This window comes from Emys orbicularis, chromosome 9 (genome assembly GCF_028017835.1).
Source record: "Emys orbicularis isolate rEmyOrb1 chromosome 9, rEmyOrb1.hap1, whole genome shotgun sequence".
NCBI lineage: Eukaryota > Metazoa > Chordata > Testudines > Emydidae > Emys > Emys orbicularis.
The window spans coordinates 39685820-39711928 of NC_088691.1; the positions used below are offsets into that span (position 1 = coordinate 39685820).

The 26109-nt window shown below is 53.9% G+C and overlaps 1 protein-coding gene across 1 annotated transcript; it reads right to left on the reverse strand.

Annotated features, from left to right (window-relative positions):
- Nucleotides 1-288: 288 nt before the first annotated feature.
- On the reverse strand, nt 289-25534 carry LOC135883733 (glycine receptor subunit alpha-4). Its single transcript, XM_065410972.1, has 8 exons — nt 25456-25534; nt 24618-24685; nt 22258-22481; nt 19922-20004; nt 18427-18567; nt 17740-17954; nt 14276-14425; nt 289-579 (listed from the first exon to the last, which is right to left on the reverse strand). Exons 1-8 carry the CDS (start codon nt 25532-25534, stop codon nt 289-291), a joined length of 1251 nt encoding a protein of 416 aa, XP_065267044.1.
- Between the last annotated feature and the right edge of the window lie 575 nt (nt 25535-26109).

The following is a 26109-nucleotide window of genomic DNA, read 5'->3' on the forward strand; positions in this document are numbered from 1 at the left end:
AGGCCAGTGCCTCAAGCAGCACAGCGAACCCCAGCGCCATGCTAGGGTATGGGTGGATGGAGTACGGCCAGATCCTCGTAGGCAGCATAGTGCCCCCTAACACCATGCAGAGTGTGTCCAAGTTTCTCAGCTGGTACTAGAAGTTCCGGGTCAGTGAGAGACAAGGTCCTGGCAAAGCTACTAGTGTCTGACTGGTGCTGGTGGAAGGTTCCAGCCCACACATCAGTGCGCACATAAGACCGGGAAGACATAGCGGCTCCCCTGCCTGGCGCCATGTCCCGTGTTGCATCAGGGTGCCTGGTGGATGTCCTCAGACCGCAGCACTTTGTAGATCACCCAGTAGAAGATGTTAAACACCAGGAAGGTGAAGGGGAAGACGGCTCGGGAGATGGTGTCGATCCGCTTGGCCCTGTCGACGTAGCACCTGAGGATTGACTCTCCCTCCCTCAGGAAAGGGGTTGGCGGAGGGGGACTGTAGATGCTGGGACCCTCCATGGCACCACCATCCTTCACATGCATGCAGTGGCCTAGGCCATAGCCACGGAAGTAGAAGCGGCTCTCACGGACAACCTCTTCCTCCTGGAGAGATGCAGATGAGAGGGGAAGGGAATGACATGTGAGTTCAGTGTCACTGGCCACAGTTAGATGCCAGACAGTGAGAGAAGGTGTTGCAGGAGTGTCTCTATACAGGGAGTGTATATATACGCATGGCTTGTTTTGATCATATACAGTGTATATACTGTATGGAAAAACACACACACACACACATTTCCATACAGTATATACACTGTATATGATCAAAACAAGCCATGCGTATATATACACTCCCTGTATAGAGACACTCCTGCAACACCTTCTCTCACTGTCTATACCAGCACATGGATATACAGAATTTAGAAATACCAAATACCGTCACACACATTTATAAGCCTGGATCGTGCAGGTAGAAGGGTCAGGCTAGCAGATCCCATAGCAGGGAGTCTCATTGGCTACAGTGGGACACCCTGCTATGGGATTGTGCATGGGCCCAGGGGTTCACACTCACACATGCCTTTGCTGGGCCAGGGCTGGGCTTTCCATGCATCTCTCCCCTAGGCAGTGATGTGTGAGTAGCTAAGACAGTGGTTCTCAACCTGTGGGCCGCTTGTGGCCCCCATCAGCACACAGCTGCGGCCCATGTGACAGCCTCAGGGCCATACAGGGTGTGTGTTTGTGTGTGTCTGTGTGTATGGTAAATAGGTTGAGAACCACTGAGCTAAGATAATCCATTTCCACATAGTGTACTTCCCCCAAAGACCTGGAGCAGGAACCAGCATAGAAAAGTCAGGAAATCACAGTTAAGTGCTTACCCAGCCCTGGTAACCTCCTCTGGATTATTTTACCCACAACATTCCCACCTCTGTGCACACAATGTGCAGCCTGCATCTCAGATCAGGCGGCAGGGCTGGGAATGGCTCTTCTTGGATTGCTCAGGAGGTGAGGGGGCGTACTGGAAGGAAAGGGCTTGCATGCATGGTGGCAGGTTGCCAGTGGATGGGTGTGTTTCAGGGTGTTGTGGTTGATGGGAGGAATGGGGTGTTTGTAATAGCAGTCACCAAGGGGTGTGAGGAGGATGTGTGCTGTTTTTTAGCAGTAGCTGATCGGGGAAAGGTTGAATGTGCAGTGTGGAGATGGAGGGGAGGAGGCCAGTGCATTGTGTGGTACGCGGGTGACCTAAGAGCTGAAACCATTGCGCCTCTCCCCTCAGCTTCTCTTACTCCAGGCCTTCCCCATGCTGTCTCCACCAACCCTGTTCCCCCACATCCTCACCTGCCCCCCATGTTCCTCCTGCATAGCCCCTCGCCACCCCCTTGGGACTCCCCCATGCTGCTGCTGTATGAGGGGTGAGCAGAGCAATAGGGATAACCAGAGGGTGAACGGGGAAGAGGATTGTGGTGGGGGAGGTCAGGGCCTCAGCATCGGTTGGTTTCCCCAGCGCACTGAGGCAGCAGCCCCTCTGGGAGCCCATTGCCTTGGTGCAGATGCCAACTCCCCCAGTGTTTGCTGCTTGGAGTGCTTGAGAGCCATGGCAGCAGGGTCTGGAAAGCCAAGTGTCCCTGCCTGGAGACATCATCCTTGGAAGAGTTATCAGGCCAGGTCTGGAGAACATTCGAACAGCCATACTGGGTCAGACCAAAGGTCCATCTAGGCCAGTATCCCGTCTTCTGACAGTGGCCAATGCCAGTTGCCCCAGAGGGAATGAACGGAACAAGTGATCCATCCCCTGTCACTTATTCCCAGCTTCTGGCAACCAGAGGCTAGGGACACCAATCCTGACCATCTTGGCTAATAGCCATTGATGGACATATTCTCCATTAATTTATCTAGTTCTTTTTTGAACCCTGTTATAGTCTTGGCCTTCACAACATCCCCTGGCAAGGAGTTCCACAGGTTGACTGTGCGTTGTGTGAAAAAATACTTCCTTTTGTTTGTTTTAAACCTGCTGCCTATTAATTTTGTTTGGTGGCCCCTAGTTCTTGTGTTTTGAGAAGGAGTAAATAACACTTCTTTATTTACTTTCTCCACACCAGTCATGATTTTATAGACCTCTATCATATCCCCCCTTAATCGTCTCTTTTCCAAGCTGAAAAGTCCAAGTCTTATTAATCTCTCCTCATACGGCAGCCAGTCCATACTCCTAATCATTTTTGTTGCCCTTTTCTGAACTTTTTCCAATTCCAATATATCTTTTTTTGAGATGGGGCGACCACATCTCCACGCAGTATTCAAGATGTGGGCAGGGCCGGCTCTAGGCCCCAGCAAACCAAGCACGTGCTTGGGGCGGCACATTTTCAGGGGCGGCATTCTGGACATCTTTTTTTTTTTGCTTCGGGCGGCAAAAGCCTAGAGCCGGCCCTGGCAGCAGCAGTGTGTCGTGCGTGGGGGGCGCCCTGGGGCTGCTGCAGTTTGCACCGCAGGGGAGCAGCGCCCGCACCTTGTGGCTGGGCTGGGCAGGCTCCGAGCAGGGGACACTTGGGCTGGGGGCTGCCCCGCGGGGCACACGGAGCCGCCTGCAGGTGCTGCAGGGCGGCCGCCCCCCAGCACCACAGTCGGGGCTGGGCGAAGCGGCCCGAGCCACCCAGGGACTGTGGCAGTGGGGCCAGAAGCAGCAGCAGTGGGGCCATAGAGGGCAGGGTGCTGCCATGTGGGGCCCGCGTCCTGCTCTCCAGGGCTCCGCTCCCTCTGGGGCTACCCTGCCCCAGCTCCTCAGCCCCCTACCAGGGCAGTCCCCCGGCTCTGCCCTCCCGGGTCCCGGCTGGTCCTGGAGACAGGAGCCCTGGCTGGAGGGACCCTGGGATGAGGTGCGGCCCAAGAGCCCCACTGCTTACCCCGACCCTGCCAGTGCCAGACCGGCTGGAGGCGAGGGGTGAGCGGGCGGAGTCAGCACTGGTGGGGGGGAGCCCAGGGCTGGGGCGGCAGGGGGTGTGGGTGGGGTGGGGTGGAGAGCCCAGTGCTGGGGCAGCAGGGGGTGCGAGTTGGGGGGGAAGAGAGAGCCCACGGCTGAGGCGGCAGGGGGGGCGGGTGGGGGAGGTCACTGGTGGGGAGGGTGAGAGCCCAGGGCTGGGGTGGGGGGCAGCCAAAATTTTTTTTGCTTGGGGCAGCAAAAAACCTAGAGCCGGCCCTGGATGTGGGCATACGATGGATTTATATAGAGGCAATATGATATTTTCTATCTTATTATCTATCCCTTTCTTAATGATTCCCAACATTCTGTTCGCTTTTTTGACTGCCACTGCATATTAAGTGGATGTTTTCAGAGAACTACCCACAATGACTCTAAGATCTCTTTCTAGAGTGGCAACAGCTAATGTAGACCCCATCATTTTATATGTATAGTTGGGATTATGTTTCCCATGTTTATAGAGACTCGCTGCAATCACTGGAGTGCGAAAGAGAGGGACTGTAATACAGAAAATGTTAACAACCCCTTAACTCTGGGTCACTACCGATACCTCCACGATGCAGGGATACGGTGGCAGATGGTGTAAAGGCCTGATCAGCATCCGCTTGGGATGGGTGGGCGGGCCCTACTATCCCTATCTATACGTTGTGAGGACATGTAGTGAACTACACCCATTGTTGTGTGTCTATAGAACAAGACTTACAGACATAAGCAGCCATATTATAATAGGATTGCAGGCAGTGCTCAGGGCCCAGAATTGATGCCCAGGCTGCCGGGGCACGGTAGGTGAGCTCTGAGCTGCTGTTTCTAACTCTGTCTACTTACACTGCATTATCATCCCATAGAGCAGTGCTGCGTCTGGCTCGCTCCATGGGGAGGGCTTTAGCATGCCTGTCGGTGTGGGGTACTTATAGAAACACACACAGAGTGATACAGATCCAAGGGGGAAACCTTTGCATAGCTTCCCTGGGGTCACCTTACCTAGATAAACTCGGAGGCCTGAACCACCTGTGCTGGATGGTGATTCTTTCATCCAGCATGACCGTAAATTGACTGTCGCCCACATTCCCACAGTGGATTATTCTGGCCCTGGTGTCTTTGTCAAGACGCCCAGAAGGGGGCTCTGTAGCCTCACTCGATCCATATGGACTGTGGTTTTCTTTGGCCTGGTCCACACTAACCCCCCACTTCGAACTAAGATACGCAACTTCAGCTACGTTAATAACGTAGCTGAAGTCGAAGTACCTTAGTTCGAACTTACTGCGGGTCCAGACGCGGCAGGCAGGCTCCCCCGTCGACTCTGCGTACTCCTCTCCCGGAGCAGGAGTACCGGCGTCGACGGCGAGCACTTCCGGGATCGATCCGGGATGGATTTATCGAGTCTAGACAAGACGCGATAAATCGATCCCAGAAGATCGATTGCTTACCGCCGGACCCGGAGGTAAGTATAGACGTACCCTTAGAGACAGAAAGTTCTTTTCACTCCTTAGTACGTCCAGACTACTCGCCGAATCGGCGGATAGTAATCAATTTATCGGGGATCGATATATCGCGTCTCGACTAGACGCGATATATTGATCCCCGAAGACGCTCCCGTCGACTCCGGAACTCCACCAGGGTGAGCGGTGGTAGCGGAGTCAACGGGGGAGCCACGGCCGTCGATCCCATGCCGTGAGGACCCGAGGTAAGTCGAAATAAGATATATCGACTTCAGCTACGCTATTCCCGTAGCTGAAGTTGCATATCTTACATCGACCCCCCCCCCTTTTGACTCTAGAAGTGGCTGCATTTCAGTAATGGGTCAAATGAGCCATAGTCATCCCTTACCTACCTTAACGAGGAGTTCCAATATTTAGTGGGCCAAATTTAGCCCTGGCATGAACAGGATCCAGCGGCCCTTCAATGGACTTGCTCCCAACTATACCAGCGATTAATTTGGAAAGAAATATGATCTTGAGGCTAAACTATGGGGCTGGAACTCAGGTGACTTGGGATCAACATGTGGCTCCGCTACAGACCTTGGACAAGTCATTTGATGTCTGTACCTCACTCCCCAAGCTTCTGTTTGTATGTTGTAACCCTTTCTCCTACCCACTGTCTCGTCTATTTAGGTTGTAAGCTCTTCAGGGCTAAGACTGTCCCTTTCTGTGTAGAATGGCTGATACAACGGGGTTCTGATCTCAATTGGGGGTCTCCTACAGACAATCATGAAAAAGGGGCTGTCAGATCCTCGGATGAAAGGCTACAGAAATGGTAAAGCATGATTATCCATCATCATCATTGTGCTTATTTCTCACTTTCACAAGGGTCCTCAGCACAGACCCGCTCATCTCATTGCATGAGTGAGCAGGGACCAAACTCCTCCCCTATGTTAGTTTCTGGGGTGGAGAGCAGCCAGCTTGGGGGGCTCTCATGCAGAGGGAGCACTGACTTGGCTCTTTAACAGGTAACCTGCCTACTAAGCAAGTCTCTCCCAGCGGGGAAAACAGGGAGATGGTAAATTATTGATATTAGTTTTCTTTCATTGCAGAGATTTATTTAGCCCTTTCTTTAGATTTACCGCTAGCTGCAAAATCCAGGAAAGCAGAGAGAGCTCTTGGAAGAATGGCGCACACAGCAGGGTTGCTAAAGGTGAACTGCCAAGCCAGACAAAGTGTTGTGCCCTTCACTGCTCCTTTAGGAGCTGGAATGATGACCTCAGCTTTTTCTTACACTGCAGAAATAGATGCGGTTTGACTCACCTCTGTTGGCTGGAGGAGTTTGGTGCTTTTGGAAAGAGGATCACCAAACCCCAAGGCTGAACCCTGACCTGCAGTTATATTAGGCTTTGCCTAGGTGGAGGCTGTGTCCCAAGAGCTGCCATTAATAGCAGCCACGATGCAGCTGCAATAGAGCAAATGTCTAGTGTAGGTAAGCAAACCTCCTCTTTGCACCCGGGGAGCTGCCTGACATCCAGGTGATCTGCACTGGCGCAAATTGTGGCTGATCAGCCAAGCTCTCTTTGTGTGGGGTTTGTACTGGTGCAGCTATGCTGGTGGCTGGAATTGGGGAAAATCCCTAGACAAGGCTCTGTCGCTGGACTGGAGGGTGGGCTGGCTGTGCGAAAGAGAGACTGAGGCTAGGTCTACACTACCGGGGGGGGGGGGAGGGCGGGGGTGTCGACCTAAGATACGCAAGTTGCGTATTTTAGGTCGACTTACCTGGCTGTGAGGACGGCGGCGAGTTGACCGCTGCCGCGCCGCCGTCGACTCCGCTTCCGCCTCTTGCCGCGGTGGATTTCCGGAGTCGACGGCAGAGCCATCGGGAATCGATTTTATCGCGTCTTCACTAGACGCGATAAGTCGATCCCCAATAGATCGATTGCTACCCGCCGATCCGGCGCGTAGTGAAGACGTGCCCTGAAATCAAGAGATGTTAAACTTGACATTCAGAATGGAATTCCCTCCCAGGCCGAAATCCTGCTTTGCCAGTTTCATCCAGAAGAGGGAGCAGCTCTCGAGTAAAGCCCTGTGTGGGCAGCAAACTTGAGCTACATTTTGCAGCCAGGTCCTTCCGTTCTGTGGCACTCTGGTGCTAGGGTGACCAGATGTCCCGATTTTATAGGGACAGTCCCGATATTTGAGGCTTTGTCTTCTATGGGTGCCTATAACCCCCCACCCCTGTCCTGATTTTTCACACTTGCTCTCTGGTCACCCTATCTGGAGCGGCCAACTAGAGATTCAGTGGCAGTTCCAGGTATAGTACTAGAGCGAGGGTTAGATTCACCTGGACATGAATAATGCAATCACTAGGGAGTCCTCTCGGTTAGTTAATCTGATATGACCTTCTGTTTCTTTTATGCTGCCCTCGAATTGTACATGTCCAACGTGCTGCAGAACTTTGTATGGCAGCTGCATAACAAGCTGGCAGCAGGCAGCGAGTCGAGGAGGTAGTCTGGGTTTCTGGGATAGGCACTCTAGCTGGGTGTTAAAACAATCCGCAGTGGAACTATGTTGTCACTGAAATTAGCACCATGTGTCAGATTTTAAATTGAACGCCCCCTTGAGAGGAAAGCGGCAGTTCACCCCTCAGAGAGTTATTCTTTCAGGCTGTCTGCAGACTGCTGCACTGGTTCCATTTGCATCTGGAAGGTTTTCTTCCCGGCCATAAGGGCTAGAAACACAGGCTGAGGTTCTGAGTTACATCTCCAGGAAGCACTCCCCAGAACTCTCAGCCCTGTGGGAGGGCGGGCAAAGGTGACTTTAAGCCAGGGGCCCTGTTACGAGGTCTCCTCCTGAGAGCACTGCTGTTAAAAGCAACATAATGCCACCTTTGTGCCAATCCCCATCCATGGACTGCCACGGGGAAAAGCAGGTGGCTGCCTTTGGCTGGAGGGCTGTGCAAAAAGCAATCATTTCTTTCTGGCTTCAGCAAAGGTTCCATTCTAACAAGTGGCTCTGTGCAAAAGGCATTGTAGTCTAGTGTGTCCCATGAGCCAGCAAGACTTTGCTCTGTTACACCTGTGCAGTCCCACTCTCTTCAGATTAGGTCCTTGGTGAGATGCATGCAGTCCCCCGCCCCTGCCCTTTGCAATGGGTTTGCCCATCTGCCACAGACTGGCCTTGTCACTGGAATGTAGGACACAATCCTATCAACAAGGCACAAGAAGGAACAGACTCCTGCTCTCTCTGTCTCCAGTTTTGTCTACACTTGGGGGTTTGCCCCAGTTCCAGCCATTGATTCCTGGCCACCAGCATAGCCTCCCCAGTGCAACCCCTAGGGTAGCCAGGTAAAGCTGCTGCTAGCACCAGTGGCGCTGGAAGCCGGGTTAAGATGCACTCGGGGAAAATGGGAGCTGACAGCACTTTACCCTGTCTACACTTGGGGTTTGTACCACTGCAACCACGCTGGTGCCTGGCCACCAAAGTCTGAAATCAGGACTCCCTGCCAGCACAGGCAGGCCTAGGCTCTGCAGTGTTAACAGCAGTAAAACTCAGCACACACTTATGATAGTGGCTCTGTCAGCAGCTCTGGCTCTCCTACAGCCCCGGGGCTGAGATCTGCTGAGTAAGAAGGTGTCAGTTCTGCACAAACCCTGTTCAGAATGGAGCTGTGCTTTAAACAGCTTCAGTTAGGGCCCCGACTACACTCCAGACACAACTGTGTCAGGGGATCCAGTAACGGCACTATACTGCTGCCAATCTGGAGCACAGATGGGCCCTTACGATGTAAACTCCTTGGAGCAGGCAGCTAGGCCCAGTTCTACTCTCTGCGAGGCTGGTGTAAATCACTGGATTCAGTAGATTTGTCCCAGATTTACACTAGGGAGACAGAGCAGAATGTCTCCTCTTGTCTTTAATGGATCTTTAATTGGAAGGATTGCATATGCTCCGACCGCACAAAATATGCCGGTGAGTAATTATGCAGAAGGGAAACCAGGAACATCCAATCTAAGTTGGCTTCTATTATCCCTTTTGAATTATGGAGCTGTGTATTCAGAGTAGGGAGGTGGTACAGAAAGCTGGCTGTGCCGAGGGAGATGAGTGGGGCTGAGGCAGCTTGGAGGTGTGCACGGATGACTGGTAAGACAGCTGGGCTTTCTGGGACTGCTGGGGGTCTGCAACAGGATGCATAGGGAGGCTGGGAGAGATCACAAAGGGAGAGCAGCAGGGGAGGAGGCATGCAGGGTTACAGTGCTTTGTTGTCAGTAGCAAACATGGACATTTCATTCTGCCTGACAGTGAAACTCTTTAGAAGTTCCTTTGAGGATGTTGGGGAGTCCAAGAGCAGCACTAACAAAAATACAGGAAGCCATTCTGACCTGCCCCGAGTGTGACAGTCCTGATTGCACACCCAAATACACCCTCACTGCTCTGACCTGTACTGTGTGACAATCCTGAGTGCACACCCAACTACACCCTCACCGCTTGAACCTGTCCCAATTGTGACAGTCCTGATTGTACACCCAAATATACCCTCACTGCTCTGACCTGCCTTGAGTGTGATAGTCCTGATTGCACACCCCAATACACTCTCCCTGCTCTGAGCTGCCCCGAGTGTGATAGTCCTGATTGTACACCCAAATACACCCTCACTGCTTTGACCTGCCCCGAGTGACAGTCCTGATTGCACACCCAAATACACCCTCACTGCTCTGAACTGCCCCGAGTGTGACAGTCCTGAGTGCACATCCAAATACACCCTCACCACTTGGACCTGCACTGAGTTTATTAGTCCTGTTCCCACCCTCACCACTCTGACCTGCGCCAATCCCTGTTGTTCTCACTGAATTTAGCATTCAGGTTAGAGTACTGTTTGCTTTCCCTGCACTCACCTGCCCCACCTGACTTCACCTGTTGCACCTTTCTGAACCCCATATGCATGTCCTCACTGTGCTGGACTTTGTATTTTTATGACCAAACAGAATGTTTCTGCCCAGGGGTTCTCCAAGGCCTTCTTACTCCACCTCTCTCTCAGTGCACTGGACTGTCCAGCTGTGGTCACTCTCCTCAGGCGCGAAGGCTCAGGGGAGCTGCTGCCCACTCCTGGGAATGCGTTTGGAAGAAATTCCCAGGATCACTGGTAAGAAGGCTCTGTCTCAGGGGTGGGCAAACTTTTGGGCCTGAGGGCCACATCAGGGTATGGAAATTGTATGGCAGGCCATGAATGCTCATGAAATTGGGGGTAGGAGTACGATAGGGGGTGAGGGCTCTGGCTAGGGGTGTGGGATCTGGGGTGGGGCCAGAAATGAGGAGTACAGGGTGCAGGGGGGGAGGCTCCGGGTTGGGGTGTGGGGGAGGCGGGGTGAGGGCTCTGCGGTGGGGTTGGGGATGAGGGGTTTGGGATGCAGGAGGGGGCTCCTGGCTGGAACCAAGGGGTTCGGAGGGCGGGAGGGGGATCAGGGCTGGGGCAGGGGGTTGGGGTATGCGGGAGGGGTGTGAGGGCTCCGGCTGGGGGTGCAGGCTCTGGTGTGGGGCCGGGGATGAGGGGCTTGGAGTGCAGGAGGGTGCTCTGAGTTGGGACCGAGGGGTTTGGAGGGCGAGAGGGGGATCAGGGATGGGGCAGGCTGTTAGGGCACGGGGGCAGTGAGGGCTCTGGCTGGTGGTGCGGGCTCTGGGGCGGGGCTGGGGATGAGGGGCTTGGGGTACAAGAGGGGGCTCTGGGCTGGGATCGAGGGGTTCAGAGGGCGGGATGGGGATCAGGGCTGTTGCGGGGGATTGGAGTGCGGGGGGGCGGGGGGGGCTCAGGGATGCAAGCAGCTCCCGGAAGCATGTCCTCCCTCCAGCTCAGAGGCGTGGCCAGGCGGCTCTGCGCGCTGCCCCATCTGCAGGCACCACCCCTGCAGCTCCCTTTGGTCAGGAACCACGGCCAATGGGAGCTGCAGGGGCAGCGCCTGTGGACGGGGCAGCGTGCAGAGCCACCTGGCCACACCTCTGCATATTACGTAGGAACCGGAGGTGGTTCATGCCGGCTGTTTCCTGGGAGCCGAGCGGAGTGGAACAAGCCCCCGACCCTGCTCCCCGGTTGGAGCTGAGGGCCGCATTAAATGGTCTGATGGGCCACATGTGGCCCGTGGGCCATAGTTTGCCCACCCCTGCACTGACTGGGTCCCTAGAGAGCTGCTTTGTCTGCCCATGGGGAATCCGTAAGAAGCAGTGACTGGCACGCAGGACAGGAGATTGCCCTTCTGAGGAGAGATGCGGAGTAGAAGCCTCAAAAGGAAGAGGGGGAGACAACACTAGACACAGGATTGGGGGTCAGAATGCTTGAGTTTTTGACCCAGCTCTACCATTGTTTCTCTGTGGGGCTTCAGGCAAGAACCTTCACGTCTTAGTCCCTCTGAGGGATGTTTGCAAAAATGCTTTGAAGAAGGTGCAAGTCAAGGAATGTGACGGTGTTGTTTCATAGAAATCGTATCGCTCTCATGATCAGCAACGCTTCTTCTATACATCAGTCACCCCCTACCCAAGGTACTTATCATTACCCGTATTTTACAGAGGGGAAAACTGAGGCACATCATGGCAGAATGCTTTGCCCCAGGTCACACAGTGACAGAGCTGGGATTGGAACCCAGAAATTCCTGCTGTGTCCTAGTCACTATGTACCCCTGTCCTGGACAGTGAGACTGTTTCACTCCCTTTAAATCTGAACCCCACCCCTACGCCATGTATTTTTGTGGCTCTCATCTTCCTAGCATTTGAGCATTCCTGCAGGATAACTTTGCTGCGCTGCCAGGCCAGGCCACAGATGCAGCTATCCCCAGTGGAAAGGACTACCCCATTTTTCGTGGGTGAGGGTGCAGGCATGAGCTTGGTGGGGTTGGGGGAGGTTAACATAGAAGAAGGGGACAGAATGGGCCGAGCCAGGGAGGTTTCTCACAGTGTGGGGTGGTTGGTTTGCTTTTACCCTGGAGCTGGAGCTGGAGCTGCAGAACTGAGAGAGCGTTCCGTACGTGGGCTCGCGGCTGCGCAGGCCATTCAGCTGCTGCAAGGACTCCAGGCTGGGCATCTGGCTGGTCAGGCCCTTTTGGAATCCAATAGTGCAGACCAAACAAAAACAGGACAGTGGATGATTGGTGGCTCCACCAGCCAGCACACGAGCACAGAAGCTTTGAGCAAAGGCCGTAGTGCCAGGGAAAAAGGGGCGGGGTATAATGGGCAAGGGTGAAGGGTGCCCACCTGGTGATGCAGTGCTGGGGAGAGTGACGTGGCAGGTTATGGAGGTATGTATCTCTGGCAGCACAGCGCCCCTAGCACGAGTGTCTGGAGAGGTCGGACAGCAGCACTGTGCCCACACGCAATACAGATGTGCCAGGAACATGTCCAGACTGAGGGTCTGATTCTGGCAGGTGCTGAGCACCCTGATCTCACATTAACTGCAACAGAAGATGCGGACACGCGTCCCCTTGCAGGATGGAATGAGGGAGTGGGGCTGACAGCCTGCAGTCAGGCTCTGCAGGCCTGATTCTTCCCTGCAGCTTGGGTAATGCTTTCACACCTGGGCCAGAGGGCTGTCACACGCTCCCCTTCTGGTGAGAGGCAGGGAAGAATCAGGCCCCTTATTCACCAGGCTACATTGAGCCTTTCTTTCTGAATAACTGGGATCTGCAGTTGTTACATTATCCACCGGAGGGCACCCACCCAGCCCCTCTGAATGTAATGAGGACACTGGAAAGTGAGAAGCACAACTTAATTACAAATTGAATAGGAGGGCTGCAAAGGGCCAGCCCTGGAGCTGGCTCCCTGGGCCTGCCAATCTCATGGAAATCAGGCCTCGTCTGCTGGCTGCTCTGCTTCTTCCAGGGGACGCCTATCTGCCTTTGCTCCCTGCCTTGGAGCCCCCTGGAAGGCAGCGGGGAGGCTCCCGCTGATGATGAGGTGTTGGCACAACCTCCACCTGAGCAGATTGCAGCATGGCCCGGGCAGCTGGCTCTGCTGGAGGAAGAGGAGCCTAGGTGAGGGTTGGTGTCTGAGCTTAGGCCCCACTCAGCTGCCGCAATCCACGGCCAGTTGGTGCAGAGACTTGGGGAGGTTGGTTTTCTGCCTTGGCCGGGGTCGCTTGCCGGTCGTGAGCGGCAGCATATGGGCCTGGCATATGGGCACTCCCCAGCCTCTAGCGCGAGCAGGCAGAGGCCCTTCACTTCAGATCAGAACTCCACTATTAACAAGCACCATCTATCTGGGCTTGGTCACTAGGCAACCAATGCGCAGCTCGGCAGTGCTGCTTTTATTTATTTAGAGCCTGTTTGATGCCCTGACTGTTGATCAGCAGCATATCCTCTGTTGCCATGACGACATACTGATAACCCTGCCCCTGGGACGGGGGACGGAGGGCCATCTCCCCCCTACCCCCCAGCACACCCACACCTTAAAGCACAGAGAGTGATGGCATTTCCTGTAGGAGGAAAGTGGCTGCCCTGGAATAATCCCTGTGCTCTCACTCAGCCTGCTGGCCCCAGATAGGGCTCCAAGTGGAGATCTCTGGGGACCACACACACAGTCCTTTCTCTGCTCGGTGTATTGATGCCTCCCGCTGGCAGGCATTCTAGGCCCTAGAGGAGGATTTACCAGCTCTTCTTTCTGTTTCCACACACTGAGTCTGGGGTCAGGATGGGCAGTGTGACTGAGCTAGCAGCTGGCGGCACTGCGCCTCAGGGCCTCCTCCATCTCGGGCCTGATCCGGTCCCAGCCACGGCAATGAAAATCTCTCCTTGGCTTGAGTGGGAGCAGGACTGGGCCTCGTGAGGCTCATACTGAGGGCAGCAGGAATGCTTCGGGGATATTTTACAGGTGTCTCGGGGCTGTGGGTTTCCAGAGCTGCTCCCAGATAACAGAACCCTCCAGCCAGGCCTGGGACCACGGGCCATAGGCGGAAAGAATAAGGTGCCATCAGGCCCTTGGCAGGCCACTGTCTCCCCCAGCTTGGCGCTATTACTGGGGTCCATGCCCCCCGTAAGGAGGCACTGCCTGCTCCCAGCCCCTGTCATTCTAAACTGGCTGGGAATTTGTGACTGTATCTGCCCAAGTCGAGTGGCCATTCCCAGCCGGGCTGTAGCTGTGCAGCAGGATTGCAGGTCGGTGAGTCTTGTAAGACTTGCTTCCCGGGTGCCCCGAGGCTGGGTGCATCTCGCAGGGCTGTCCCTTGGGCTCCCTGGAGCAGAAGCACTGGGACACGACTGAGAGAGCCTGGTTAAACTCCCAGCACAGGCCTCTCCAACTGCTCAGGGCTCCGGGGGTGGTCGGGTACAGAGTAGGGGCCTGGGAGGGCCAGCCGGGGAGATCCCCGCCAGCCAGTCCCCATGGTAACACTGAGTGTGTGGTGTGTGCTGGAGGGTGTGTGTGTGGGGGGACTCACCATCCTCTGGCGCCGCTGCCTCCTGCGCAGGCGCATGAACTCCTTGTGCTGGCGGGAGACAAAGTTGACGGCCGCGTATTCCAGCAAGGCGGCGAAGACGAAGAGCAAGCACACGGCCATCCAGATGTCAATGGCCTTCACGTAGGAGACCTGCAAACCGGCATGGAGAGGGGTCTGGTCAGAGAGCACAGGGCCTGGGCTGCTCCGGCCCATGGGGACATGGCCATCCTCTGGCCCCAGGCCTCCCACACCCCTCTGCTAGACAAAGCCTCTCACAATCTCTTTGGGCCTGCCCAGCCCCTTTCACTTCTCCCTCTCTCCTCCCTTTTTCAGCCACACTTCCCCCTCCCCGACCCTCGCTCTACCTCTCTCTCTTTTCATTCCCTTCATCTCCAACCCCAGAGATGATTGTGCTAAAGCAGTAAGGAGAGCAGCCCTGTGCCCATCCTCTCCTGGAGCCGCCACGATGGGACGGGCCCCATGTGGGGCCATGAAAAGAGGGGAAGAAGAAAATCAATTATGCAGCACTTGATGCATTTTCCACCCATGTGCCTCCTCTTCCCAGCTCCTGCTTTTATTAACCCAAAGCAGCTTTTGTCTCCTATCGTCGCTGTCGCTGCTTCACTGGGCCGCTGGGCAGAACAGCCGTGGGGCTCTGCTGGCTTGGCCAGCAGCCCTCCCCGGCATGGTGCTCCTTCCGAGTGCTGCAAGAGAGGAGGAGGATCTTGCTCCCCTCAGCCTTGACTGACCCAAGGGCAGGCGGCTTCATGGGCCTTCCTGAGAGCTGACTGAATGAGAGCCCCTTAACCAACACCACAGTAGACAATGCCAGTCCCAGACACTGCTCATGCCTGGGAGCATGAGGGGGGCTCAGTGGCCTAAGTCAGTCTTTTCTTAAGAATGAAGAATGGATTCAAGAGCTGATTAAACTCAGGGGCTTGTCCCATCGTTGCTCGTACATGGGGCTGGCAGGAGCTGAGCTAGCTTTGCCAAGGCACCTCTGTCCTGGTCTGGAAATCTGTTTCTCTTCCAGTCCTGCCCCACTCCTCACACAGCTCTGCCGATGCCCCTCACTCCTGACCTGCAGCCCCCTGCTATTCCAGCCTTGAATCTCCCTTGCCAGTCATGCAGTTTTATGATGTGTCAATGGGCAGCAGGACAAGACATCCCAACTCACTTTACTTGTGATCGAAACAAAAACCTCCAGCCTGTGGAGCTGAAAAGCTGGTGTTCTGATGCAATGCACCACTCATTCACTCTCTGGGGCAGGGGCTGGCTCTTACTATGTGTCTGTACAGCACCTGCTATTATGGGGCCCTGCTCTGAGTCGGGGCTTCTACTGTCATGTGAATACTGAATAACTCATAACTAGCTCTTGCCCCTATTTGAGCTGAAAGAAGAACCCTTAGTACAATCCCCTTTCCCCTGCTAAAAACTAGAAAACCTCATTTAAATTCCCCACAAAATCTGGACTCTGTCAGCTTTGGAAGAACATGGAGCCAGGTTTTCAACTGAGCTTAGCACCAAATGTGCATCCAGCATGCTGAGATCTTTGGCCCACAGTTAAGCAAAGACTTTTCCTTCCCTGACCCCTTAATAGCACAAGTGGGAGGGCTTGTAAAACTCCTCTGGAGCTGACTGACCTCTCTGTGCATTTCCCTCTGCTTGGACACTGGAGCTCAAGGACGTCAGATTCAGTTGTTTAGAACTGTTTTCACGCCGAGTGAGTCAATAGCAGGGTTGCAAATGCTGCCAGGGGATGTTTGTTTGCTTTAAAAGACGGTGGTTTCTGCTGGAGTCAGAACAGAAAGGCACAGAACTGTTCCCTCTCAGCTTAGCTCTTCAGGGCCAGGTTTACCCTGTCAGCATCCAAGACTGTGGCTAGGTCTACACTACCCGCCTGAATCGGCGGGTAGAAATCGACCTCTCGGGGATCGATTTATCGCGTCCCATTGGGACGCGACAATCGATCCCCGAATCGACGCTCTTACTCCACCAGCGAAGGTGGGAGTAAGCGCCGTCGACGGGAAGCCGCAGAGGTCGATTTTGCCGCCGTCCCTACAGCAGGGTAAGTCAGCTGCGATACGTCGAATTCAGCTACGCTATTCGCGTAGCTGAATTTGCGTATCTTAAATCGACCCCCCCCTTGAGTGAAGACGTACCCTGAGTCTCTATCCTTTACTCCCCCTCCCAGACTCCAGGTGCTACAGCTGGGCTTCCTCTAGCTCCTGCAGTTACAGGGACATCACCAACATCTAGGGTGGGACTCTTGGAACATGTGCTTACTGGCTAACGGCATCATTTGTTTGCTCTCTGTGCATGGGATTAGCTGAAAAAAACCTAGCATCATCCTCAAGATGTGCAGGAAGCAGGAAGAAACATTTTGCTTCTGAATTAGGAAACTATAAATAGTCCCGGTGAGCAGATGGGCTGAACATGTTGACAGGAGCCTGCCTGGCCAAAAGGGATCTTTTCTGGCAGCAGAAAGGTAAAAATTGAAACACCTCCTTCAACTGCACCAGACAGTGCGAATCGCTTGTGAACTGGGGACTTAGAGAACAGGCTGGCGTGAGGCACGGTGCATGCTGGGGAGGAGCAAGCTTCTCTTGTGCTCAGCTCTGCCAGAGTACCTCAACCCTCAGCTGCAGAGCCCCCTGCTATTCCAGCCCTGGGCTCCCCACACCCACTTTGCCAATGCCCCTCTTTCCTGACATGCAGCCCCTTGCGAGTCTGGGTCTGGGCTCCCCACACTGCTCTTCCAATGCCCCTCAGGCCTGACCTGCAGCCCTCAGCTATTCCAGGCTTGAGCTTCTCAGTTCCATTTTCGAATGCAGTGATTGTAATTACAGCGTAGTTCTGCTTTTCCATCCTTGCAATTGCTACTAAATTCACATTGCTGGGAAGTTAACGACGTGACTGAGAGTGATCCTGGCATAAGGACAGTTTGCTGCAGCACAGGAGAGGAAGCAAAGCTCCAGTGAGGCCCAGCAGTGGTAAGGTGGGACTTTTCTCCACAGTGCACGCTCCTGTAGGTTCAGCAGGTCCGGGGCGCACTGAGAACAGGGGCAAGCTCCTCAGCTGATGTAAATCAGTGTTGCTCCATTGACTTCAGTGGAGCTACATCACTCTACTGAAGCTGAGGATCTGGCCCTTGGTTACTGGTACCTGCACTGGGTTCTGCCCCACACAAGATTTGAGACCTCTTGTGTCTGGGACCTGACATACAGTTACCATCCAGTAGGGGGAGTGGGGAGAGTACTGGGGTACATGGCTTGTGCTCAGGAAGTTGGGATAGAAGCAAAGAGGTTCCCACAGCTTGCTCTGGGCCTGCTTTGCTCCAGATCTCCCTGCACGACAGCTGGCTGAAGCCAGAGGAGTGGGAGGAGCAGTGGTGTTGGAGCAAGGAATAGATGATATGATGGCACAGGCAATGCTGACATGATCCGTAACCCCCTTCCACTGACCTTTGGCAGAGAGGCCCGGGAGCCCGCGCTCTGGGTGGTCATGGTCAGCACTGTGGTGATCCCCAGCCCTACCCGGGCGGGTGCAGCATCCATATTGATCCAAAAGGAGACCCAGGAGAGGATGACAATCAGCAGGCTGGGAATGTACATCTGGATCAGGTAATAGCCCATTTGTCTCTCTAGGTGGAACTTCACCTCGATGCAGGTGAACTTTCCTGCAAGGAGAGAGACACAGGACAGGTCAGCACCATGGATGGTCACTAGGTCTGGGCAGCCCTAAGAGAGGTTGTGGTGACTTGGTCAGAACTCCCTAGCTCATGGCACATGGACTGGCATTCTGGGGCGACACAAAACCAAGACATTGGCCAGGTGTGGCCATTGGCGGCCCCCTGGCACTCTTTGTAAGAGTTGGGGCATTAGCCCTGCTGGCCTGGCAAGTGATAACTCAGGGAGATAAGCTCCCAGCTTCCCCTGCTGTTTCAATTGGAGACAATCTCCAGCTGCATTTCCAGGCCTAAACTGTTGTTCCTGGGGTGGGATCAGGACCAACCTTCCTGCTCTGATCGCTTGCAGAAACCCCAGGGTGGAGTTATGTGCGGGGCAGTCTAGGGGGGTCGTTTACTTGTGCTGTGATGCTGTCAGGGCAGACTTCTACTGTGGGGTGTGTGTGTGTGCGCGTGCACTTACCTGTGTTGTAATACTTTGTACAATATCCCAAATCCTTTTCATCCCTCAGAATAAACTGTGGGAGCGTCAAGCCCTCTGCCACTTGGACAGCTTCTTGCTCTTCCAGCCACTCAAAGATCAGGTCATTCATGGTGTAGCCAACTGGCAAACAGAGAGAGCACGAGAGAGAGTGAGGGTGGATGGAGCAAGGGAACGAGGGGAGAGAGAGTGAAAATTGGGAGACGATTCTCAGAACCCTCAGGCTAACTCTAGAAACAGGATGATGGAGAAGCAGACTTGAGGCTGCTCCGTGTGCTGGCACAGGGCATTCCCACTGAGGTTAGCCCAGTAGCTGTGAAGGGCTGTGGTGCAGTGGAGAACTTCCCAAGTTGGAATTCTGCCCTGTCCTGTGAGCCACTAGTTTTGGAGGTGGGACCTGCCCTGCATAGCTGGACGTGTTGAAATGCTGCCTGCAATGCGCGCTGTGAGTCCATGCATTCACGCCTTGGGACTAGAGCAGTGTAAGGACTTGGAAGTGCTCCTGTTTGGAAGGGAATAGCCACAAATGTGCAGATATGCATGCCACATAATAGACACACATGCATGTGCAACACACCACAGACATGCATGCACTGAGACTCACACATGCAATACAGACACAAATGTGTGCACATCATGCCATAGAGATGCACGCCTCCACAGAAATTCATACTCATGCAAACCTACTGATGAGCACACCTGGGATATACAGGCTATTCACACACACACACACACACACTTGTAATCATTCCCCCAAGCATAGCATCAGGAACTCTCTCTCTCTCTCTCTCCTGGAATTAGAGTATGGATGAGTTTTTCTAGCAGCCATGATCCTCTTGCCAGGGTCTCATATACAGTATTAGGCCTATTTTCTCCCCGCTTGCCCTCCCCCTCCTGCAGTGTAGGACACCTGGTCCCACAGTGAGGGCCACTCACCCCAAAATGAAGGGAGCGCTCAGGGTCAGAATTCCCCCCACATGGTGTCTCTCAGCTGCTCACTAATCGTGCCCCTTTCCCTCCTATGCCCACAGCCCCCCTCGGCTGTGTCCCCATAGCCATCCTTGGCTCATCTTCTCATTGCTGCCACCATTCGCCCCTCCTTTCCACCTTTTCCTCCCCTGCCCCCTCACCTCCATTCACCCCTTTCTCCATCTCCCTCCATTGCACCCCTCCCCTTCTTCCTCTCCCGGTTACCCAGCAGCCCCCTCAGTCACAAGCAGCAGCAGGGGCTGCAGGTGTGTGTGGGCCGAGGGGACCCAGGCTGCAAGAGAAGTGGGGTTACATGCAGCCAGCTCTGGAGGGGGCCAGCACGGGAGGCATGTACAAAGACAGCTGCTGGACACAGCCTGCTGATTGTCCTTCCCCTAGTGCTGCTGCAGGCAGCCACCACAGGAGCAACCTGGAGAGATGGTGGGACATGGCCCTCAATCCTGCCTTACATCCTTATCCCTGCCCTGTATTCCCAGGGGGTACTCACAGCTCTCCAGCTGCATGGTGCATGTCTGGATGTCCATGGGGAAGTTCTTGAGATCCATGGGGCAGGAGAGGATCAGCGTCAGCCTGAGAGGAGCAGAAAGAATGGAGCAGGTTTGTCTGAGCCCGCTGCATTTGGATAGCCCTTCCCGCCCTTTGTCTTCCAAAGCAGCCCTGGGACTCGTGGGGTCGGAGAGCTGTGCTGCTGGCCCATGGTTAACAGCAGGAGCAGAACCTCTCGTTAGTTCTATGTGTAATGGCTCCCGCACCGGGGGCCTTGAGCCAGGAAACTTCAGCAGTACAAGCATGGGCCTGTATCACTCCAGCTAAAGGAGTAACTCCCTGAGCTGGTAATAGTAATAGGCTATTCACCACTGGGAGGGACATGTGCGAATCAGTAGTGACCTCACACTGGTGATGAAAGGGTTAATGTAGGCCTGAGCAGCATCTGGAGGATGCACCTGGTGTAATTAAAGATAAGGCCCAGTTGGGGAAGCGCTGGGTGGGACTATAAAGAGAAGTCTGGCTCAGAAGGGGCTGTAGGCAAAGAGCTTTGCAGTTACTCTCTGGCAGATGCAGGATTGGAGCAAGTTCCTGCAGCTGACCCTGACACAAGGACAGGAACTGGACCCCGGGGAGAAGCCCTGGGAGGTGCTGCTTGTTACCAAGAGCCAAGGAAGGGGCTGTGGAAAAGACCTGAAGAAAGGCTAATGGAAAGAGTCCTGGGAGGCAGCTGCAAGGCATCTGACAGAGCAGACCTTGGCTGCTCATCCAAGGGTCCCTGGACTGGAACCCAGTGCAGAGGACGGGCCTGGGTTCCCCTACCAGCCACTGGCTGTAAGAGGATAAGGATGATCTAAAGTCCCGAGAGAAGTATATAAGGACCACAGGGCTGAGAGCTGGGGGCCTGATGCAAAGATACTGGATTATCTGTGAGACTTTGTCATCTTGGAAGGGGTAGAACTGAAATGTGACTCTCCCAGAGGGCCAAGTTGTAAGATGAGGCACCACCACAGGACCAGAGTGACCAGTGGCAGTGGGTGCTGGAGAGGAAAAGGATGCTACACCATGTCCAGCCAGGCCGGGGGGCGCCTGCGGTGAGTGCTCCCTTCTACACAAGTCAGAGGATTAAGAGTTGAGGGAAATGTGGTCCCAGTGAAAGGTGGATGCACACCTGGTTGAAAAAACATACTTGCAATAGTTATCAATGGCTTGCTGTCAAACTGGGAGGATATATCTGGTGGGGTAGGTTCCCCAGAGGTACATCCTGGGTCTGGTACTATTCAGTATTTTCATTAAGGACTTAGATGATGGAGTGGAGAGTACACTTATAAAATCTATGGATGACACCAAACTGGAAGGGGTAGCAAGACCTTTGGAGGACAGGGTTAGAATTCAAAATTTCCTTGATAAATGGGAGAGTTGGTCTGAAATCTACAAGAGGAAATTCAGTAAAGACAAGTGCAAAGTACTTAAGAAAGAAAAATCAAATATACACACAGCTACAAAATGGGGACTAACTGGCTAGGTGGTAATATTGCAAAAAAGGATCCTGGGTTTATAGTGGATCACAAATTAACTCATATTCAATGTGATGCTGGCAGGAAAAAGGCAAATGTCATCGTTCTGGGTGTATTCACAAGAATGTCCTATCTAAGAGATAGAAGGTAATTATTCTGCTCTACTCAGCACTGGTGGGGCCTCAGCTGGAGTATTGTGTCCAGTTTCGGGCACCTCACTTTAGGAACAATGTGGACAAATTGCAGAGAGTCCAGGAAGAGCAACAAAAGTAATAAAGGGTTTAGAAAATATGACCTATGAGGAAAAGTTGAAAGAACTGAACATTCTTAGGTCAGAGGAAAGAAGGCCTGATGAGTGTTCAGATATGTTAAGTGCTGTTATGAAGAGGACAGCGATCAATTGTTCTTCATGTCCACTGAAGGTAGGACAAGAAGTAATCATCTGAGTTTGCAGCAAGGGGGATTTAGGTTGACTCTTGGGGAAAACCTTTTTAACTCTCAGGGTAGTTAAGCACTGGAACAGGTTACCTAGGGTGGTTGTGGAATCCTCATCAGTGGAGGTGTTTTGCAGACCAGGTTAGGGGACAAACACCTGTCTGGGATGGTCTAGGTATATTTGGACCTGCCTCAATACAGGGGATGGCCTAAATGAGATCCCTTCTATCCCCATGTGTCTATGATCCTAAGACTCGTTCTTGATCCCTTTTTCCCGGGATGACCCTGCCTTGTTTCCCCCGTAGGTAGGCAGAATCTCCTCTCCTGCCTTCCCTTCACCCCCCCCCAAGGGAGCTCTCCCCGTTTCTCCCTGCCCCGTGGGTACCTGATGCTGTACAGCACATTGCCATTCTTGAAGATGCGCAGCAGCTTGTTGTCGGTGGTGACCTCATGGAAGTTGGCCCCCTTCTCGTTGGCAAAGAACAAATCTGGCTTCCAGATGGAGTCCAGCATGGAGGGGTCCAGGTCCAGCGAGTCGTCCGGGTACTCCCTGTACGCCAGGCGGGGGTCATTCCACTGCTGGCGCAGGAAGACGTTCACCCGGTAATCCTAAGGGGAGAGGACCACCCATCACAACCAGCTGGGGAGGAAGAATATTCCCTACTATCAAACACCCATCGTGCCTCGAGGGACTTGGCTCTAGTGTGATGAGTGGGGCTGGAGAAAGAGGGCCAGCTTCCTGGGGAAGAGCCGTCAATTGGAGCTGCTGCAGGAAGCAGGCAACGTTCTCATTCCTCTGCTCAGGGGCGGAGAGGCATTCTTGGGACGGGTTGGGTGGGAGGGAGCAGCCAGTGACAGGTACTATGGCACTCTGGAATAGTCAGATTTTTAATAACCCTATTGAAATATCTAGAACGTTTATAGTGACTGTGTTCCTGGCTTCATGGATGTGTCCTACAGGAGCTAACGTCAAACAGGGTGACTAATGCAAATCCCCAGTTACTGAAGATAATGTAGGTAACAAATCCTCTTGTAGCTGGGAAGAGCAGACCCAGTGACCTGGCAAACAAAGTACTTGGAACTAGACAGGGACAGCCCTGATTGCAGAAGGGGGTCGGTGTCTCATGTTCAGGCCAGGAGTTTGTGACCAGAGACAGGCCTTGTGAGAGGATTTGGGGTTGTTTCAAACCTGCCAGGGTCTTCCTATGGAAGATGGGTAAGCCAGGCCTGCATATAAACTGTCTAAAGTTTTTAAAGATACGTTTCTCTGAAATGCCTTTTTCCTCCGATAGTACTCGCTTTCACAGTTGTTGGCACTTACTGTAAATTCACCACTTCCTAGGGCCCCCCCACTCCCCCGCCGCCAGCAAAGAAGTCACAGTTCCTGTGCTAATTGTACCTCTAAAACCGTCCTCCCCATTTCTGTGAGGGCACTGTACTTAGATTGCAGGCCTCGAGCCACGGGGTGGGATGATCAACTCCCTCCTGCCTGAGGCTTAGCCTGGGACTCCTATGATTTTTTTTTTTTTTTTTTTTTTTGGTAATTTCAGCAGCGCTGACTTCAATTCAGCCCCTGCAGCCCTCTTCTCTCAAGGTCACATGCCAGAGTTCTCCTGTGCCCAATCAGCTCTCCTAAAGCAAAGATCTGTTTGTTCTGACCAGCAGCACAGCTTTCTCTTCCATCCCAGTGCAGCCTGCTGCACCTCACACTGCTCCAAGTTCCATGTGGGTTGCTACTCGCTTAACTCTGCAACTGGGGGGTGGGGAGGGGGAGTTGGCAGCGTTAATGGTTGCACACACTGAGGTGAAGAGAGGGAGCTCAACAAAGGAAAAACCAAAAACCACAATATCAGCTCTGACCCAAACATCATGAGGGTTTTTTAGTTTCATGATTTTGGGGGGGATCTGACTCACGGTTGTAGGACCTTGGGGGTTGGCCCCACTGCATATGGTTCATCTCCTCTGCTGGCAGAAGGTGCCCTAGGGTCCTCAATGGCCAGGAGTGACCATGGCCTTTCAGTTCAGTCTCATCTGCAAGACTGACAGTGGGTCTGGCCAAAGGACAGGGCTTCTGGCCCCCGCTACCTGGCGTGTCTTAAGAAAGCCGTGAGCCTCAGGGGCCCGCCTCAGGTGGGGAAGGCAGCTTGGGTACTTGGCTGGACATCGCTGCTCCTCACAGGGGGGCTGAATGTACTGTGCCAGGCAAGGCTACCCCACCCCATCGGGGATGAAACACTCCTACAGGAACCAGCTCAGAGCGGCCTTGCACATCCCTGGGGAACAGCAAGACTTGCCTGTGGAAGGGAGCGAATACTAATCTTTTTCCTCTCTGGCCCCCAGAAGGCTCCAGCTTCTCACGAGGTTCCTGCCATCCACCTCTCCCCACCACAATGCAGTTCCTTGTCCATTCTCACACCCTTCCCCCAAGACCCCCCACCGCTTAGCCCCTTGTCCCACAAGGGTCCCACCACTTCCCCATAAGTCTCCCAGTACCATGGGGAATGGGTCTCCATGATAGCTACAGGGTTAACACTAGAGGTGGGGCTGAACAAACCTTCAGGTGGGCTGGATCTGACCCCAGATCTCATGGAGTTTGCCCATTCCAAGAGCCTGGTGCAGGCACAGCAAAGAGGGCCAAATTCCTAGCCCTTGATGGGAGGTGCCACACCCAGCTGTCCCCTCCGCAGGCTTCTGGGGGAGTGGAAGGGGCTGGGAAGGAAGGTGGGACAGATGGTGACGTCTTACCATGGTGGTTTCTGTGACAGAGCCGAAGCTGTTGATGAAGATGTTGCATGTCACATTGACAGGCGGGCCTGAGAAACAACCAGACAAGGTGTGAGCCCTCCTTAGAGCAGCTGGTCTGAGGGGAATTGCTCTTCCTCTGCACCCCAACAGTCACTCACCCCAATAAACACACAGGCACTTACACATGCACACACAGATAACCCCCGTACACCTGTGCACACACATGCACTCTAAGGGGATGGGGGATTCCAGACCCCCCCATGTGTTCATTTACACTTATAAACTGTATCTGTGGGTTTCTCCAGGGGATGGAGAAAAGGCCATGGGTGCAAAAATCTGGCTGGTTCTTCACCTCTTGAAAACTTGTAGACAAAAGCAAGGGCAGTGGGCTGGGAGTCCGGAGCCCACAGTTCTGGTCCCGACTCTGCCCCTGGGATCTTGGGCAAGTTGCTTCCCTCTTGAGGCATATGCTTCCCCTCCCTCTCTTTGTCTGTCCTATCTGCTAGACTGTGAGCTCTGTGGGGCAGTGGCTGTCTCTCACTGTGTGTGTGTATGTACAGCCCCGAGCACAATGGGGCTCCAGGCAATACTGTAATCATAACAACTGGACTGGAATAGTGGGTGGCTGCAGGTCAGAATAGAGGGGCAATGGCAGAGCTGTAGCGGGTTCCCAGGCTGGAATAGCAGGGGGAGGCAGGTCAGGGTTGAGGGGCATTGGCATGGGTCCTGCACCAAATCACTTGCTCACACTGTCCCTGGTTCTAGTCAGTGCTGTCTGAGAGACTCTGGGTTTCAGTTGCTGTGGGATTTTTAAGCCTTATTTGGGCCCCATATTTACCTTTGAAGTTAGGTCGAATCCGGGCATCATACCCTGACGTTTTTCCCATGAGCTTGTCCAAGAAATCAGAGGGTGACATAGGCTGGCCAGAGTCTGTGGAAGTGGATTTAATCTCCTCTTTCCCAGAAACCAACCTGAAGGGGGAAAGGATGGAGGTTAGCAGGCTGGAATCCTTCCTCTTGGGCACTGCTGTGGTGGAGCTCCTAGAGCCAGAGACCTGCCTGGCACAGACAGGGCTTCGGGTTGAAGAAGCTTGCTGTCATCCTGGCTGGTATTGCCAAGGCACTGCTTTGAGGAAGCTCACAACCTGCTAGCATGGTTATTGTCAACGTCAGGATTGGGCGGGAGTATGGTAAATATCGATGAATTGGACAAGCAGCTGTTCCCCCTTGCGGTGTGTTCGAAATACTGTACGTGACCAGTGCTGAACAGTCACATACAGCTGGGGAATTGCATTGCCGGCGGCAGGGAGGTGTTCGCTCTTTGCTGGAGCTGTTCTTTCTCCTCTTACCTATAACAGCGTCTGGGTCTCTTTGTGAGGAGTGTCTGACCTGGGGGAGAACAGCTGCAGCATATAGCCCTCGGTGCCAGGTGAAGCAGAAGCTTTGCAGCAGGGACAAAATAAGCCGTGGGCCTCTGCCCTGCCTGACTTCA